Raw genomic sequence first — 16558 nt, forward strand, 5'->3', positions numbered from 1 at the left:
CGCTGTTAATTGGCTTGATTCAATATGAATGCGCTCCAGAGGGCAAGAGAAAAAATAGTCCATAACGCGGGCTCGTTAAGAGAGTCTGCTTTTCTCTTTGACACCTAATCAGGCTCAGTTTAAAAGCTTTGGCTTGTGTTATAGATGGCTGATAAATAATTTGGTGAGCAGCTGGCAGATGAATAGGTTAGCTCCATGCTCTGGTCCGTGCGATACCTGACAGTGTCCACCCTGTTTGCTTTGTACACCTCCGAGTGTGTGCACTATAAATACCACGGCTGAGGTAACCGCCGCTCCCCAATGGACGTGAATGAGCTGCGGCCTCAGACGGCGCCCTCCAACATCTCCATCACTGACAAGTCTGAACACCTAATATACATGTCTCTGGTGCGCACCGTGAGTGCACCTCCCAGAGATGACACCTTGCCGCGGTGACAACTCACTTTCCCTGTCCCCAAGCAGGGCGAAGCGCATTATATTGTTAGATCCACCTCGGATTAGTGCGGCTCAGCAGCAGTCATCATTAGATGGCCCCTTTCTAATTCCGCCACACGCTCACTCGTCTCTGACTGCAGAAATTAATGGCGTGCTAATCCTGAGAAATGACAGTGATATCCGCTAACATCTGCAAAGTGACATGTTAATTAGTCAGAGGTGTTCATCTTTGAATAAATGATAAAATATAGTAAAGTATAGAACGCTGATGCGTTTTATTTTCCATCACATTTGGACACAAATATTTATCTTGAGCCTAGAAGTTTTTAGAAAACCTAAAAACCATAACATTCGTATGAGCTTATTTAGTGACAAATATACATTTTTGTTTTTAAATTGTTAAAAATAATATCAAACCAAACATTCAGACTTTTGAGCTAATTTTGTGACACATTTTTGATTAAAGCCATTTTTTTAAATACATTTTTGTCAAGTCTTAATATAGAATGTGATTTAGAAAAGAGTTAAAAAATAAAATCTGACACAGTCTTCCCCTAATCTCCCCTAGTGTCTGAGCTCATTAATCATAAGCATTATGATTAATCGTTTCTTGAAGTCCCAAATAGAGTTGTGATATCTAAAACTGTGAATGGACAGTTAGATGAAGTGGTTTTAAGTTTCATTTGCTCGTAAAGTGCTTCTATAAACGAGGCGCTCAGGAAACATACTGTAAAGAAAATGTCTGAATGTCCCTTACTAGGAAATGCATTTCCTGACCCCCTTAAACTCACAATTGCTTTTATTTTCTATAATTGTGTGAATTGATACCTCTGTCATTATCATTATAATAATAAGATTCTGTTGGAGGAAGACAAACAGTGATATTGAATCAGTGCCCAGTGCAGAACGCAGCCAGTACAGGAAACTTCATTCTCCTCTCGTCATTGGCTGCAGCAGCTGATGTTGCAGATAAACTAAGCCGCGTCTGTCAAAATATAATTTAGCCGCCTTTAATTTCCCCAACTTGCCTCCCTCCACCTTTCATCGCCACAGTTTTGCTTCCCGATGTGGGATCTCGCCCGTATCAACTCACCTCTCGAACAAAACAGAGAGAGAAGCTGTGATCTTTCAGCGCGAGTCCAGGGGAGACGAGTCCTACCTGCAGCTGCTGCCTCTCACTGTCTAGTTTGCCTCTGTGAAGCCAACGGAGGAGAGGATCACGGTCCTCCCAGTGCTGCCAAGTGTGGGCGTCAGTTCGAGGTGTTGCTTCTCTTGTTTGAATGACAGTTCGGAGACAGCCTTGTTGGAAGTGAGAGAGATGGAAACAGGCAGCCAAGACACATTTAAAGACATGAAATGTGCAAAATTCTGGCCTTGTGGTGCCTGTCAGGCTTGTCCTGGGTTCTTTCTTTTTTTTTCACTGAAATGTTTATGGCAGGGACGTTTAGAGAAGTAACAGGAGTTTGTTCTCTTTTGTGAAATGCTGCTTTTCGATTTCTCTTTTTATAATTGTTCTTTAGAGAAATAGATGAGAGGAAATTGATCCTGCGGCCTCAGATTGCATCAGGGCTGTCTGCCACTGTTAAATTGAATTTGTTTTACATTGAGTGTAATTAGACAACACTGGCTTTGTTCTCAGAGTGAACAATGAGACTTAGAGATCCCAGCTCTGTTGTACTCTTGCATATGCAGTGTCTATCCAAAGCTGCAAACGTTTTTTCTGCACTTGCTTTGCACTTATTTCCGATCATCTACCAGCCCTGTAAGTAAAGCCCTGAGAGTGTGTGCATGTGTTTGTGTTCACCCTCATGCAGCAGCTCTATTTGCGAGCATGCGCATGTGTGCCTGCGTGCCTGTGTGCCATTTTTGTAATCTGTAAATGAGCTTACCAGCGTGCATGTTTTTTATCCAGGACTTACTCATTTTCTTTATTACAGCAGCAGTGGGATTTTTAGATTAAATATCATTTACCATAAATCTCTTCCTAGAAAAGTGAAATATAAAACACTTTTTTTTCGGGTTTATGTTTCCCAGAACAAAAGGGGGTCAGACTGATCACACCTCCAGATCACTCTTTTTTTTGTGGGGTTATCTGCAAACGGAGTGTTTGCACAGGACTGATTGCCCTGTTTCCCGAGAGCTTCTGCACATTAGCCGGCGACTTTTGTTTTACACTTACGCTTAGCATTGAGCTAAGGTGTTGACTTTGTTTTGTTGAGCAGGACGGTCTCTGTAAATGGTCAAGATGATTTGATCTTTGACAGCATGCAGGCTAATATGTAATATATTATATTCAATAGTAAAAGTAGAATTATGTACCCGCCAACCAATGCAGTTTTAGTCTATATGATTTTCTTCCCAAACACATATGAGGTCACCATGACCTTTGACCTTTGACCACTGAAATCTGATCACTTAACTAGCGCCACCCGCTGGCCAAAGACTTTAATCTACCGCAATTACCGCATTTCGTTATATTTAACTTTTAAGAGCTCAAATCAGCAGGTTAGAGGCTGATTCACACATTTGTTATTCTTTTCATTGTCACCACCATGTTGAACTTTTTGTTTCATGGAAGAATTATTGTCAAAAGCAAAATCATTAGAAGTCAATGTCTTTGTCTTTTTTGTGTCCATTGACCCTTTAAAGGTTTATTTTGCTGTACTTTCACAGGCCACTTCTACACAAGCCTCACCTCACTTTATCTTGTTGCCTCTTTTTCCTGATCTTGTGAGCCACATCTGTGGTTTTGGTCTCTTGCCAGGGACTCTTATCAGATCCCAGTGACAGTCTTGGTTTCCCCCCTTTCCAGATAGAGAGGGAGATTACAGCAAACCCTGTTTCTGTGGGTTTACATCACATAAAGATGGGTGACATAAGTGTTGTAACATAAAGGATGCAGATGCACGGGTCAGTTTCAACCCATCTGAAAACCTGTGGGAGATTTCAGAAGAGCAGCATGTGAGACAGTGCTCTCCACCATCGTCATCAAAAACACCCAATGACAATTAACACATCCAATCACCCCAGAAAAGACCCCAGACTAAATTTATTTGAAATAATTGATCAAAGATGCTTCTCCGAGGGAAGGTGAACTAAGAGCGTAATTGATGCATATGACTGATTAGACACACATATACCATAGATTGTATATAAAGATGAATGACACTCGGGATATTTCAGCTTCATTTCTGGATAATGGGAGGAAGTAGTGGTCTTTAAAATTGAAGATTTAACTTACAAATCGACAAAGCTGTAGTCTTTGTTCAACCCTGACAATCCCCAATACATTCATTTTTGTAAACTTGTTTATGATAAAAAGCAGCACCTTACAGTACATTCTATAGTTGGTTGGTTTCAATGAATTAGAAAAGAAAATGGAAAGAAAATGGTTGAATCCAGGCAGGAATCCACTTCACCTCAGAGACTCTACTGCGAGACTGACGCTGGTGATGAACTGTGGCTGAAAATGGACAAGCAGGTTAAAAGGGAGCAGCCATCTTACTCAAGTGTTACAGTGTCTTATTAAATAGGGAAAGTGAACCATTTGCTTTTGGTTTAGTCATAAGTGCTCCGGCTTTCCAGGTGAGTCTGCAGTGTTTACCACTGGAGCGAGAACTGGGTGTGCACATGACGCACACACAAACACACACACACACACACACACACACACAGGGGCCAGTCAGAGGTTAGTAGTTAGTATGTGCCAGGTACAGTAAGTGATTATTCGTGAATGAGCTGTTTGAACTTTACATTGTTAAATGCAAAAATGTAAAATCAACACATTCCACGGACACTATCAGGAGCTCGTCTCCAGCAGGATATAAACTGTGCCCACCATCGATTTTATTGCTTTATTTTGCAGAGTGTGTGTGGGCGTGAGCCCCTTTTATGGCTCTGAACCACTGAACTTGACACAGTGCTTCTTTCCTCGAAGGCTCAGCCGTATCTAGGTTACAAGTGCAAATGTTTCTTTACAGCAGTGAAACACAACAAAAACCAGTGAGGGAAATAAAATAAAGTAAGATAAACATTAATGAGCAGGGTCAGGACTCAGGAGATCGCCTCATTTCACTCGTACCCAAGATGAGTCACTTCAGGACTCAGGGAGCTGTAAGATACATTTGTTGCTTGGTATATGCAGATTTACTTTAATATGTTGTACACACTTGTCAAATTTTGTTAATTGGCATTAATCAAGATTAGATATATGGACACAGGTTAAATGTTTTTCATATTGGCAACAACAAGAACAAGAAGCTACTGATTATAGTCAGTGGGGAGTTTTAGGAGGGACGGTGAGGGACCGCTGCTGACGTAAATAATCCTTCAGACGAAGTAGTGACACGTACCCTGGTGTAGGGACGCTCCCCTCGCTGTTGTGGGGGAAATTGACACAAGGGACAGGAAGCACTGTGGAGTAGGAGCATGCACGCACAGACTAACACATGCCGCATGTTCAGGGGGTGTCGAAGACCTTAAACACTCACATCCTGACGATTGAGACGTCTTGGATTGAAGCCTTTCTTCATGGTGCCATCTGAAGTGTTGATGAAAAGAAGTCCCACAGACGGTGTCTCGTCTTCTCTCTCATACTTTCAAGGCAATTGTTGTTGTGACCAAAAACAAATCTTGTAGGTTTATCAGCGCAGGTTCTAATAAAACCTTCTCTATCACCCTTCTGCTGACAGAAGTACATTCACCTTAAATGACAGACACTGGTTTTGACATATAAAATTACCGTTCATGCTTTTTCCCCTCTCCATAATAATTTGATGGCCCGTTTTTGCCTCATCTGAACCATGTTTGTGGCACACCCCTGTCTCTAATAAACCCTGCTGGACAGCACACACAGGGCTCCCTCATTAGATATGATGAACTGGGCAGCAGTGAGGTTTAAGGAAGAGACGCACTGGCTAGTTAATGAGGAGAAGTAAGAGAACAAGACACATAACTCATAACTGGTCCAATAGAGCTGCCACAGAGCTGCCCAGGCATACGTCACACACATAACTATTGAGAGGAACTGGAAAAATAAAGTGTCATCTTCTCTGTAAAGATGTGAATATTAGGTCAAAGATTGTTGATAGTTCATGCATTAAATTTACATCCCCTCATCCCGCTTTTCCTCCTCTAGACCTGCTCGGTGACCCCTTTTCATCCACTTCTCTAAACGCACGCAATCACACATCACGCTGCTTCAGTCCAGGGGTGAAGGGGTTAAAAGCTTTCGCTGCAATAAAGAGGGCCCGGCTTATCCCTGAGTCTATTTTTAGAAGCACACACACAAGATATGCGCACGTGCATGCATGGTGGACAAACAATCATTATTTTTGGTCCCTTACGACTGAGCGGTTTGTTGCTGTGTGTGTGTGTCGTGCAGCTAAAAACGAAGCACGGGCCGAGTGCATGTATGACACAACCGCTGCCTCTTAAGTGCGGCGGTCATTCTGACACGAGCATGAGTCTAATCGTGGGCAATTTGGGCCTTTATCGCCAGGTTTTTCACCGTCAGCATGCACCGACATGTTGTTTTTATCCGAGTGAGTCGAATTATGAAATTGTTGCAGATTGCAAAATATACTTCGGCGGCATGTTCCCATAGTGCCGCGCCCTCCCTCCCTGGCTTAACCCGGTAAACAGAGAGGAGGCTCCTGCCAGTCAGACAGTTCATCAGCTCTGACCTCCCATGTTCCACCAACTTTCAGAACAAACCCAAGGGTTCTCTTGTGCAATGACTGACCACCGACATGTGCATGCTCTGCTTTGTCCTTGTGCATATGGGGTGCAGCACTCACCTCGTCTCACTGCATCCACCCCCCTGCAAAAACAAACAGTTCATCACAGCCTTTTTACTGGGTGGATATTCTGGTGTATTAGAGAAACTATTTTTAATTGTTAGTAGGACAGAGACAGCGCAGAGGGAACATGAGCTAATGAAAGGAATGGGACGCATCTTTTGTCCCTGTGTCTTTTGTCTCGCCCCAGCCGAGAAACTAGATACACTGTGTTCTGCCAACGAGCTGTCAGCGGCAATTACGGTTTACACTGCCGCCTCGGAGCCCTATCCCTGTGCCTTTTGACATAGTGCTCCACAGTGCTTGACACAAAGCATGGATGTCTGGCCTCGGTATCAGGGAAATACTACCGTGATACAAATGGCTCAAAGTGTATAATAGTAGTACACAGAAATATCAAATGGTGTACCTGTTACTCTGTGTGTTTCAGCTGCATATTGTGGGTGTTTGTTGTTGTGAGGCGTCAGGCCCAGCTACTGAGGCTTTACAGTTGCATCACAAATCTCCTAGCAACCAAGTAGCATCATCGTAGATGTCCATTAACAATAGATGCAAATGATCTCTAAATATATGAAAACCTCTCGGGATAATGTACATGAAAAGTGGCGCCTGCAGTCAGTTCAATAATTCATGCATCTTATCTGTCTGCTATACCTACTTATTTCTGCCCAGGGTCACAGCAGGGGGCTGCAATCTTTCCCAGAATGCACTGGGTGAAACTTCAGGGAAACACCCTTCACAGCTTTATGGGTAGAATGCAGTTCTCCTCCACTGCTGCTTTCCAACATGGCTGCAACCAAACCCTTCACATAGTGTTGTTCTTTTCCAAAGTGATAACCAGCATAAATCTTGAAATACACAACAAAGGACAAACCAGTCAGACGTCTCATTGCCAAAGTTATATTTCACTTTTACAGTTTGCACTTATTTAAAATGATAATATTCTTTTATTCGGGAGCAAAAGCAATTTTCCTGCACGCGTTTGTTGAAGTCGAATCAGATGAATAAAAGGTGTTGGCATCTTATCCACATAAATTTGCAGCTTTTTGAACGGCAGCGCTAAACCTCAGCTCTTTAAATTATAAATGAGGGAGTAGCAAATCACATACAACCCCCCCACCCAACAGCCACGGTCATATTAAAGTCATAAATCTGAACTGCAGATTTAACACAGGCGTTAACATCAATGCTGACACTGAAAAAAACAACACTTAGTATCGGAAACTTTATTCCCACGTTTTTGTGACTTAGTGCATGTCTGCATTTCCAGATCTTTGTTCTCTTCATTCCTCTGACTTCATACCTCATGACTTTTTGAACATGTGTCACCTTCAGCCTCATTGCAAACCCCCGTCTAATGACACATTCACCGCATAGAAGCTCTTAGACGCCACACCAAATTTCATCACGCTTCATTTTTTCCAACTTGACCAGCAGGAAAATGAGGGTCAGATGGTTGCTTCCGACTGTTCACGGGGACGCAAACTTGTGGCGGCTCACACAGGGGTCACCCATTCTCTGTTATCGGTCGCCATGACGTCAGCCGGTGCCCTCGGTAAGCAAATTTGCGACCCAGAGGAAAAGGCTCTTCAAGGAGAGGCGTGTTTGATTAATCGTATTGTTCCTGTCTGGATCACCTTGCTCGCTGGAGTCACCCGGGACGAAGCCGCCAGAACGGAAGTGCACTGAATGTAATGAGTCTGGAGCATCCTTCCTCTCTTTCTCTGTCGCTGTCCCTCTTTGTAAACGCCACAGACAGACATCTCATTCTCATTCTCCAACACAACAAAGGCCTCTGTCAGCATACAGTGTGCAGTCCAGGGTCAAGCCCGCTTGTCTCCCTTGTGCCGTCACAAAACTACATTAAGCAACGCAGCAGACAGAGCTCTCCTCCATTTGCTCATCACTCCTGCATCCTTCGCCCATTTACAGCACCGATCATAACATGCATGTTTTTGACGAGCGCTAGCTGCATTAGCTTGAGTTGACTGACTCTCCGCCTGAGGCTAGCCGAGACTATTTATAGCTCCCCGTCTCCCGATGCTTGCCCAGTGGGACCGAGTGGAGAGGAGGATGGAGAGAAAAAGAAAGAGAAGGAGGGAGAGAGCTGGAGGGAGGAGGGGGCTGCTGGGTAACTAGGCTACATTCAAGATTGATGGGCCCTGTTGTCAAGGTATAGAGCACTTCTCCTTTGCAAGTGTGTGTTGTGAATGTGGTTTGTTGCTTGATTACGATGCCCTCCCTTGCTGGGATGTGTGTGTTTGTACACACCTGTGCTCCCTCCACGTGCAGTCTCAGGTATCAACTGTGCGGTTAGGACTAAAGGCTCATCCACTTTGCCTAACCGGCCGCAGTCAAAGACACCCGCCCCCCCTAATTCCCCACACTTAAGTGGGAGATGGAAAGCTGCTACCAGCAATTTCTGCAAAAACCGGTGTAGAATTACCTCCAAAGCCACAGGTGTTATCACGTGGAGATGCACCTCATTTCCATTGCAAAATCCAGCATGTGTGTCATTTGAATAGGCTCATTAAGAGATATCAACTTTCTTCATTGTGTTTGTTTTGGAGAGGAAACGTGACCACCTTTTTGCCCCTTTTACATAAAGTCTGACTCGGCGTTTGTGTGCGAGGCCGCTGATTTGTCCTCAGGAATATTTTTGAATTTGAATTTGAATGGCACCTGTTTTAAGGTTGGACAGGCAGCAGTATCTGGCAGCTTGTGGTGGTAGGATTTAGGAAAATAAGGCCATTTGTGTTGAGATCTGTTTGAACAGGACCAAACGTGATTGGAGTCCACACCCAAGTCCTCACAGAGGCTGGTGCGTCGGGGGGGGGCAGCCATGCATGCAAGGTAGTGGGAGACGAATACACACACATAATCAGCGTGTGAAGCATCCTCCAGCTTCATGACTAATTGTGTGTGTGTGTGTGTGTGTGTGTGTGTGTGTGTGTGTGTGTGTGTACTCGTCTGATCCAGAGTGAATTCCAGAAATAGATCATGCACAGTGAGATGCCTCTCCTGCTTTCTCTCCCTTTTATTCCTCCAAAGGGATTTTACATGGGTTTTCATCTCCCTTCCAAAGAAATAATTGCATGTCTGTGTGTCTCAGATGTTTTTAAGGCTCATGCTCAGAATATATATGGCACAGGTGCTGATGATGACTAAAAATACATGCATACAAATATATATACATATGTATGTATATATATATATATATATATATATATATATATATATATATATATATATATATATATATGTATGTATATATGCATGCAAAATGTGTCTGACAGTAGTCACAATTTGTGTGCAGTCGTGATGCATGTCAATTCCGTCCTTTCTGCACCGTTTCATTGTTTCTCCTCCATCTTTCCACTGCCTCCTCCTCCTCTTCTCTCCCCTCCTTACCTCTGTCTTCCCCCTCTCCCCCGATGCGTCCTCTTCCTCCTCCTCCTCCTCCTCCTCCTCCTCCTTCTCTACCACCCCTCTCTGTCGCTCTGCTTTTTATAGCCATGTCTTCCCAGGGCTCGGCAGCTACAAAAGCCTTTTCATGTTGCCACTATAATTACAGCCTACACACTTGCGCACAACACACACACACACCCACGGACACGCATGCATGCACACACACACACACACACACACACATGCACGCATGAGGAGCGCAACAACAGCTGTGTGTCTGTGTCTCTGCATGTGTGTGCGTGCTCCGCATGTGCTGCTATACACAAAAGGGTGAGCTATTTTTACCTCGCTCCCTCCCTCTCCTCTGCTCCGCTTCCCCCCCACCACCACCAACCCCCTCATCCCTCTCTGCCACTGCTGCCAGCCACATTTGCTATGCTGAGCACAGGCAGTATCAGTCGAGCCCCAACATCCCTCCTCTCGCTCACCAAACTCGCACTTGAGCACGCACGAGCCGACGGAAGGCTGTTCCCTCGGCATCCCTCAGATTTCAAGCTTGTTTCAGAGCACCTCTGTGGCCGAGCATCTCCGCAACAAATTCACTGCTCGCTCTCACTCACTGGTCATGGATCAGGCGGTCGCTCAGGTGGCGGTAGCTTTGCCGCGGCATGTGCTCGCCGCCGTGCAGATGACCTGAAAGCTCCCGCTCTCTCTCGGACTGTGGTCTCAACTGCCCGATTAGCAGATTTGTCTCTGGAAGCTCGTCTCAATGTTGCGGACCATATTTGAAGCGGAGTGTTCTCTCTCTCCCACAGAGGGGATCCTGGGAAAGGAGCAGCCACTGGAGGTTCTGAAGACATCAGCGCTCAACCACATCCCAACAGGTTGGTCTGTTTTTTTGTGCATGTGTGTGTGTGTGCGTGTGTGTTTGCATGAGCTTCTATAAAGCAAAGCTGTGTGTGTGTGTGTGTGTGTGTGTGTGTGTGTGTGTGTGTGTGTGTGTGTGTGTGTGTGTGTGTGTGCGCACGTGATTTCACTATTAACAGCATCCTGTGCGACTTTGCATGCATAGGTGTTCTTCCTTGGATGTGTCCGCCTGCTGTGATTGTTTCAGACCAATTACTATTCAGTTGTTTTTGAAGTGACCTCACTGTAAACACAGTCATCTTGCAGCCGCATCCTGTCAACTGAATTGTGGCTTATGTAACCGACAGTTCATAGTTGTCTTGAGAGTCCATGCTTACACCTGTACGTTCTAGTTATGCCATTTTGTTGAATGGAAACACAGCACCCTTAATGAGGGCGTTGTGTTTTTGAGCTCATGTGAAACTGTTGTCTCGGGAGGCACAGCTTCCTAAAAAAAAGAAAAAACATACTGCAGAACAAGCGATTGTGCATCCTGGTGATGTGTCTGCTGCAAGTTTCTGACACACTTTAATAGTCCCAGAACAAACCAGAGCTGCCTTTTCTTCAGCTACCTCTTGTGGACGGAAAATACCGAAACAAATAGTTTTTTCTCTCTGAATTCCCACCTACTGCAACCTCTACTCTACTGTATTTACTATAGCTTCCTCTCGCGCCAGTGAAGATGAAGATACATGTGATTCTTGTGAGGAAGAAGAAGAGAGGGGAAGCAGTGCAGAGGGAGGTGTAGGAATAATAAAAAGGGGCACAGATGGAGATGAGGTAATCTGAAGGAGAAATGAGTCTGAAGTAATATATGCATAATGCATCATCTAATTCCACAACAGGGAAGCTTGAATTGTTCTCTGCATTTCATTTTAGACCACAGAGAACAATTTGGATTTCCCACCTTAGAAAATAATGAAAAATAGTGGAAGGGTGAGTCATAATTCTCTCTCCATGCTGCTCTTTAGATTTAGTGATTTGACAGAGCAGCGGTAAGCACTCACACGTCCAGCCTGTTGCTGTAGGAGAAAGTTTTATCTTGACAATTTTTATCTTTACAGCCTCTTTACTTCAACCCAGAGCATCTTCCTCTCATCCCGAACCTTCCCAGGCTTCACACGCTCTCTCATGTTGTTGTCGGGCGTTATTTCTGCGTGCCTCTGGCTAGGCTGATAAAATATTGAAATTCACTGGAGTGACTTCATCAGATATTCTCGAAATCTGTTGTCTTGGATACAGAGCTGCTGGGGCGTCCACATTCAGTAGCGTGTGTGTGACCCGCACCGTTTGGATCTGCCACTGCTCGCGGGATGGGGGAGAGTGCACCTGTCCAAGACCATTTATAGAGCACTCAGTTGCCTCCTCCTGCTAAAGCCTGGAATAGTTTCCTCATAGAAAATGCAAAATGCAGTTTTTGCATCGTTCACATAATGTGATCAGATGCTGGTGGATGCACTCAAGCAGCAGACACTTGTTTTTGAGATGCAAACCAGCGGTGGCTGCACCTGACTCAAAGTAAACACCTGAGTTTGGTTTCATTTAAAGCAGCACTGGTTGTTTTACACGACTATGCCTTTTGAATGCCTTAAACTTTTGTTGTGGTTTTTCAACCATTATTTTCTTAAAGGTGTGTGTAGAATTCTGTGATGTCTAGTGTTGAAATTGCATGTTGCAGCTGAACACCCCTCACCTCATCCTCCCCTTCCAAACATGATAAAGAACCTGTGGTAACTTCAGTTGTCATAAAAACTCAAAAGGTGTTTAGTTTGTCCAGTCTGGACTAATGTAAAAAACATCTACGGAGCGGCCTCAGTAGAGAGGGTCCCCTCAATGTAAATATAAAGTATTTAAATATAAAGAGTCTTTTCTAGGGTAAAGAAAACTACAAGTCATATAATTTAGATGAAACGAACTAGTGAAAACATCATAAGGATTATTCTACATTAAATTTCTGCCAATAGATCCCTCTTACCTAAATCTAACACACTGGACCTTTAAGTTTGGTGGAGCCTCTTTTATAGCTGAAACAATATTAGACACACTATCACTTCTGTAGTAAGGTGAAGACTTCTTCTAACAGTACAGTCATTCACCTGCTCTTATCTTACTGCACATATACAGCAACTATTAATAATGATAAAATAATAATAACAATACATTTGATTGGCTCCTGTTCCCATTACAACCCTTTAAAAATAAGCGGTATAGGTAAAGGATGGTTTAATTAATTTTTTTTAAACCATGTATTGAAACCATGAATTCATGAATCTGAAATGAAGGTATTCATCATGTTTTACAGCAGGTCTAACCCAGGCAGTAAGTTTTGATGTGACACATCATCTCCCACCATGTATCACATTGTTATGTCTCTGCCTCGCAGTCACCCACCTCCTTCCTCTTCAGCTGCGATGCTGCAGACCGTTGTATGATGTCATTGAGACCGCGACAAGTCGGAGCATGCTTTTGGCAGAACAAGACTTTCTGCTCTTCGACACGTCCCTCCGTCACGCCCTCCCCTGTTCCTTTCCTTATCCTGTCTAGTTATTTTCCTTTTTTAAGAGGTCACGGTGCCATTTCGGAGCGAGATCACAATCATTCTTTGCCTGGAGCCTATAACCGAGGAAAGCTTTTATCATCTCTGAGAGTTTGAGCTTTCATGGAGGAAATTCAGAGCAGCTGAGGGAGAAAGTGAGGTAGGCTGATGTTCGCCCATCTACCCACAGAGACCAATCAGTTGGCTGACTGCAGATTTTTTCTCCACCATCAACAGATGTGCGACTTGTTGCCGCACATCTCGCCTCGCCGCTAAATCCACCTTGAAACCTTTTACAGAACATCTCCTCTTCTCTTGTGATCTCCTCACATGGTTTTAAAAAGAAAAGATCTCAGCCACATTTTACCCAGGCCACACTAAACAGCTCTGCTCGGCTCAGTATGACATCTATTAAGCCTAACGAGTGTGGAGCTCAGGCAGTCAGACCGTGGGATATACACGCAGCAAACTGAGTCTCAAATCAGAGACGCCAGCCCTCTGCATTGTCTGGTATAAATAGATCTGCAATTGGATCCAGAAGAGTTGTGGAGTGTGCCCGAGGGGTTGTAAACAGATTGTGATTTGTTGCGGCGAGATGGAGGGAAGAGAGAGATCAGGAGGGAGCTACTGAGCGGGGAAGGACGCAGTGGAGGGTGGAGAGAAGAGGAACCTGCTGAAAGGGAGGATGGTGAAGGGTGAGAGGTGGAGCTGAAGGAGAGAAAATGGTTCAGTAATGTCATAATAGAAGAGTAAGCGTGAGACATTTTTGCTCTAAGATGTTTAAATCATAATTAAACGTTGCCGTGGAGATTCCCCCTCATGCTTAAAAAATGTTCCATATCAAACTTAAGGAAACTTTGAACGCTCCTCTCTTCCTCTCTTCCTTTTCTCCGCAACGTCTGTGTTGAATCAGGCCTCAGATGCTCCCCTCGTCAAACTCATGCTGATCCAGGTTACGTTGTCAGTTGTGTAAAGACGCCTGGAGGCTCCTCAGCTCTCCCCAGAGACGGTGTTTTGTTTTTTCTCTGACTGCCCCCATACCGTCTTCTTTCCGTCGCACGTCAGTAAACTGAGGTACGTGCTTGATGTCACGGCTTGTACACAAAGATGTGTCGATATCAGAGTTTATCCAGGAAAACAAGTCAATCTGATCGCTCTGAATTGGCTGTAAATGCTTGTTATAATCCGCCTGTGCTGCGTCATTCACTCTTGTACAACTTTTGTGCATTTTATTGAGTTTGACCAGAAAATGTTACAAAATGGGAAAAAATCCCCAAAGTGACTTAAGCCATTTTCAAGCATGAAGCCCTGGGAAATGTCTGGAAAATTGAGTTAGGACATTTTCCGGACTTTTGCCTTCGCCTGGGTCAAACATGCAGGAGGCAGGACATGTCTTATAAATTCCACTGTTGAAATCCAACATTTTTGTTTGCAGCCCATCCACACCGGTGTTGGCCCTTATCGCTCACGGATCTCGTAGTTTCTTCAAGTTGACATCTTTGTTTTTTTCCTGCTGTATTCTCGCATGGTCTCACTCGGACATATTGCGAACACTTTAGAAGGGGGCTGGCAGAAAAAATGCTAGATGTTTTTTAGCAGCTGACTCAGACATTTGCGTTCTCACATACAGCCCCTCTGGAAAATTTCAGGAAAATGTCTGGAATGTGTCCAAAACCCAAAGTTGATTATAAGAATAACCTGAACAACACCGTGATAAAATGACTGAGTCCACAGCAAACAATTATCTTAATACGGTACATGATTTAACTATGATCCTCCAGAATGATAGGGAGCCTCCCTGCGGGGTCCTTACTCTGCTTCACCTGAAACCATTTTGTGGTTTCATTTGTTTGGGAAATGCTGGCGAATTCCAGGCCAGGAATTTGAGCACACAGCATTAAACCGCATGAGAGAGAGTGAGAAAGTGAGAGAGAAAGAGAGAGAGGGAGAGATGGTTATACTGTAAGTAGAGGAGGGTGTGTGTGTGGGGGGGCAGAGACATTCGAAGCACTACAAACCGACGTGAAGGGTTTTCCTTGGCGTTAGAAGCAAGGAAAGCAGGTCGAGCGGGGAAAAGAGCAGACAGGGTAAGGAGAGAGAGAGTGCTCTCTCTCTCTCTCTGTGTGTGTGTGTGTGTGTGTGTGTGTGTGTGTGTGTGTGTGTGTGTGTGACGTTGGTTCCTGGAAAAGCAGAGGGCTGCAGAATAAACAGGCTGCATGCCTGAGACTGCCCTGTGATGTCACCACTGGGCAAACGAGGGACGAGGGGAGGAGAGAGAAAGGAGTAGAGAGAGAGAGAGAGAGAGAGACAGAGACGCCCATCAGGTTAAAACAGGAGAGGGGATGAACGAGGAGCCAAAAGTGACGGCGGTGGAGAGCAAGAGGAGAAGTCAGATGAAAAGAGGGAGCGTGCTGTCATTCCTTGTAACTGAGTGAAGGAAGAAGGGAGGAGGAGGTGCAGTGATAAGGAGGAGAGGAGGCTGCTGTAAAGAGGAGGAGGAGGAGGAGGAGAGCACTGATGGGTAACGACCGCACCAATTCCCACCTCTCTTTCTATCTCTCTCTCTCTTTTTCTTTGGTGAACAATTAGCGCTGCCGCTGTGACCGAGATGCCGTACGAGGTGTGTTTGTGCATTTGCGTGCGTCACCATAATAAGTGTGCGAAGCTGTTTTGTGTTGTGTCAGGGACTCGACATCCGTAGAGGAACATTGTGTACAGGGGAAGTGTGTGTGCACGCGTTTCTGTGTGTATGTGTTATGGATTTTAATTAGCCCAAGATTGGAGCCGCAATGTTTTGAGGTTGAAGTGCAGTTTTCAGTCACGGCCACATGTCTCCTGTCCTGTCTGTCCTCTAGTACCTCTAGTATAAAAATAGACTGATGTGCTCCTGTGCAAGTTATAAACTAATATTAGATTAGAATAAAAGGCAAAAGATGAAAAATTAGGCCTTTGATTTCCCAGACATCACCCGTCACGGTGCATGTTTACCTTTGACGTCAGCATCCAACTGACCCTGAAGACTTAATATGGAGTCTCTGTTGCTGTCAGCCTGTAGCCAATAAGACTCCTTAATAGTCAGGAGGATGTTGACTCAGGATCTCAAACTGTGCAGTGACTCAGACAGATTCAGGTAAATTTGGGACACAACTCCGAGTGAAAAACAACTTGACAATAAAATGAAATGTCACCGTGAATCAGAAGATTTGATTATTTTGTGAAAATCCCCCCCATGCAAACAGTAGGAGTTAGACTTAGGCTCGCTAACAAGCCCCTTCCCTCTCCGTCCGTTCTCGTCTCATCAACTGCCAAGCTGTCACCGCCGCCGCTTCTGAGGGTCAGAGAATGGCCAGGAAATCTGAGGGCGTCTCTGCATTTAATAAAATATTGAGCACCTTGTTAGGTAGGTATTCAAAAACGGCAAAAACCTTGAGCTCCTCTTCTTAGAAAGGAAAAATGACTGAGTTATACAAAAGGA

General features: G+C 44.5%; 1 protein-coding gene across 5 annotated transcripts in view; it reads left to right on the forward strand.

Annotated features, from left to right (window-relative positions):
* LOC109644624 (histone deacetylase 4-like) overlaps positions 1-16558 on the forward strand; it is a 54593-nt gene that overhangs the window by 10616 nt on the left and 27419 nt on the right. For 2 of the 5 annotated variants that reach the window (XM_069520627.1, XM_069520626.1), the window contains exon 3: positions 10457-10525. In XM_069520627.1, the coding sequence (XP_069376728.1) occupies positions 10457-10525 (69 nt within the window). Of the gene's footprint in view, positions 1-10267; positions 10526-13119; positions 13244-15461; positions 15605-16558 lie in introns of those variants that run through there. The other 3 variants (XM_069520625.1, XM_069520629.1, XM_069520628.1) reach the window with 3 other exon arrangements.

The sequence above is a fragment of the Paralichthys olivaceus genome, chromosome 24 (assembly GCF_024713975.1).
Source record: "Paralichthys olivaceus isolate ysfri-2021 chromosome 24, ASM2471397v2, whole genome shotgun sequence".
Lineage (NCBI taxonomy): Eukaryota > Metazoa > Chordata > Actinopteri > Pleuronectiformes > Paralichthyidae > Paralichthys > Paralichthys olivaceus.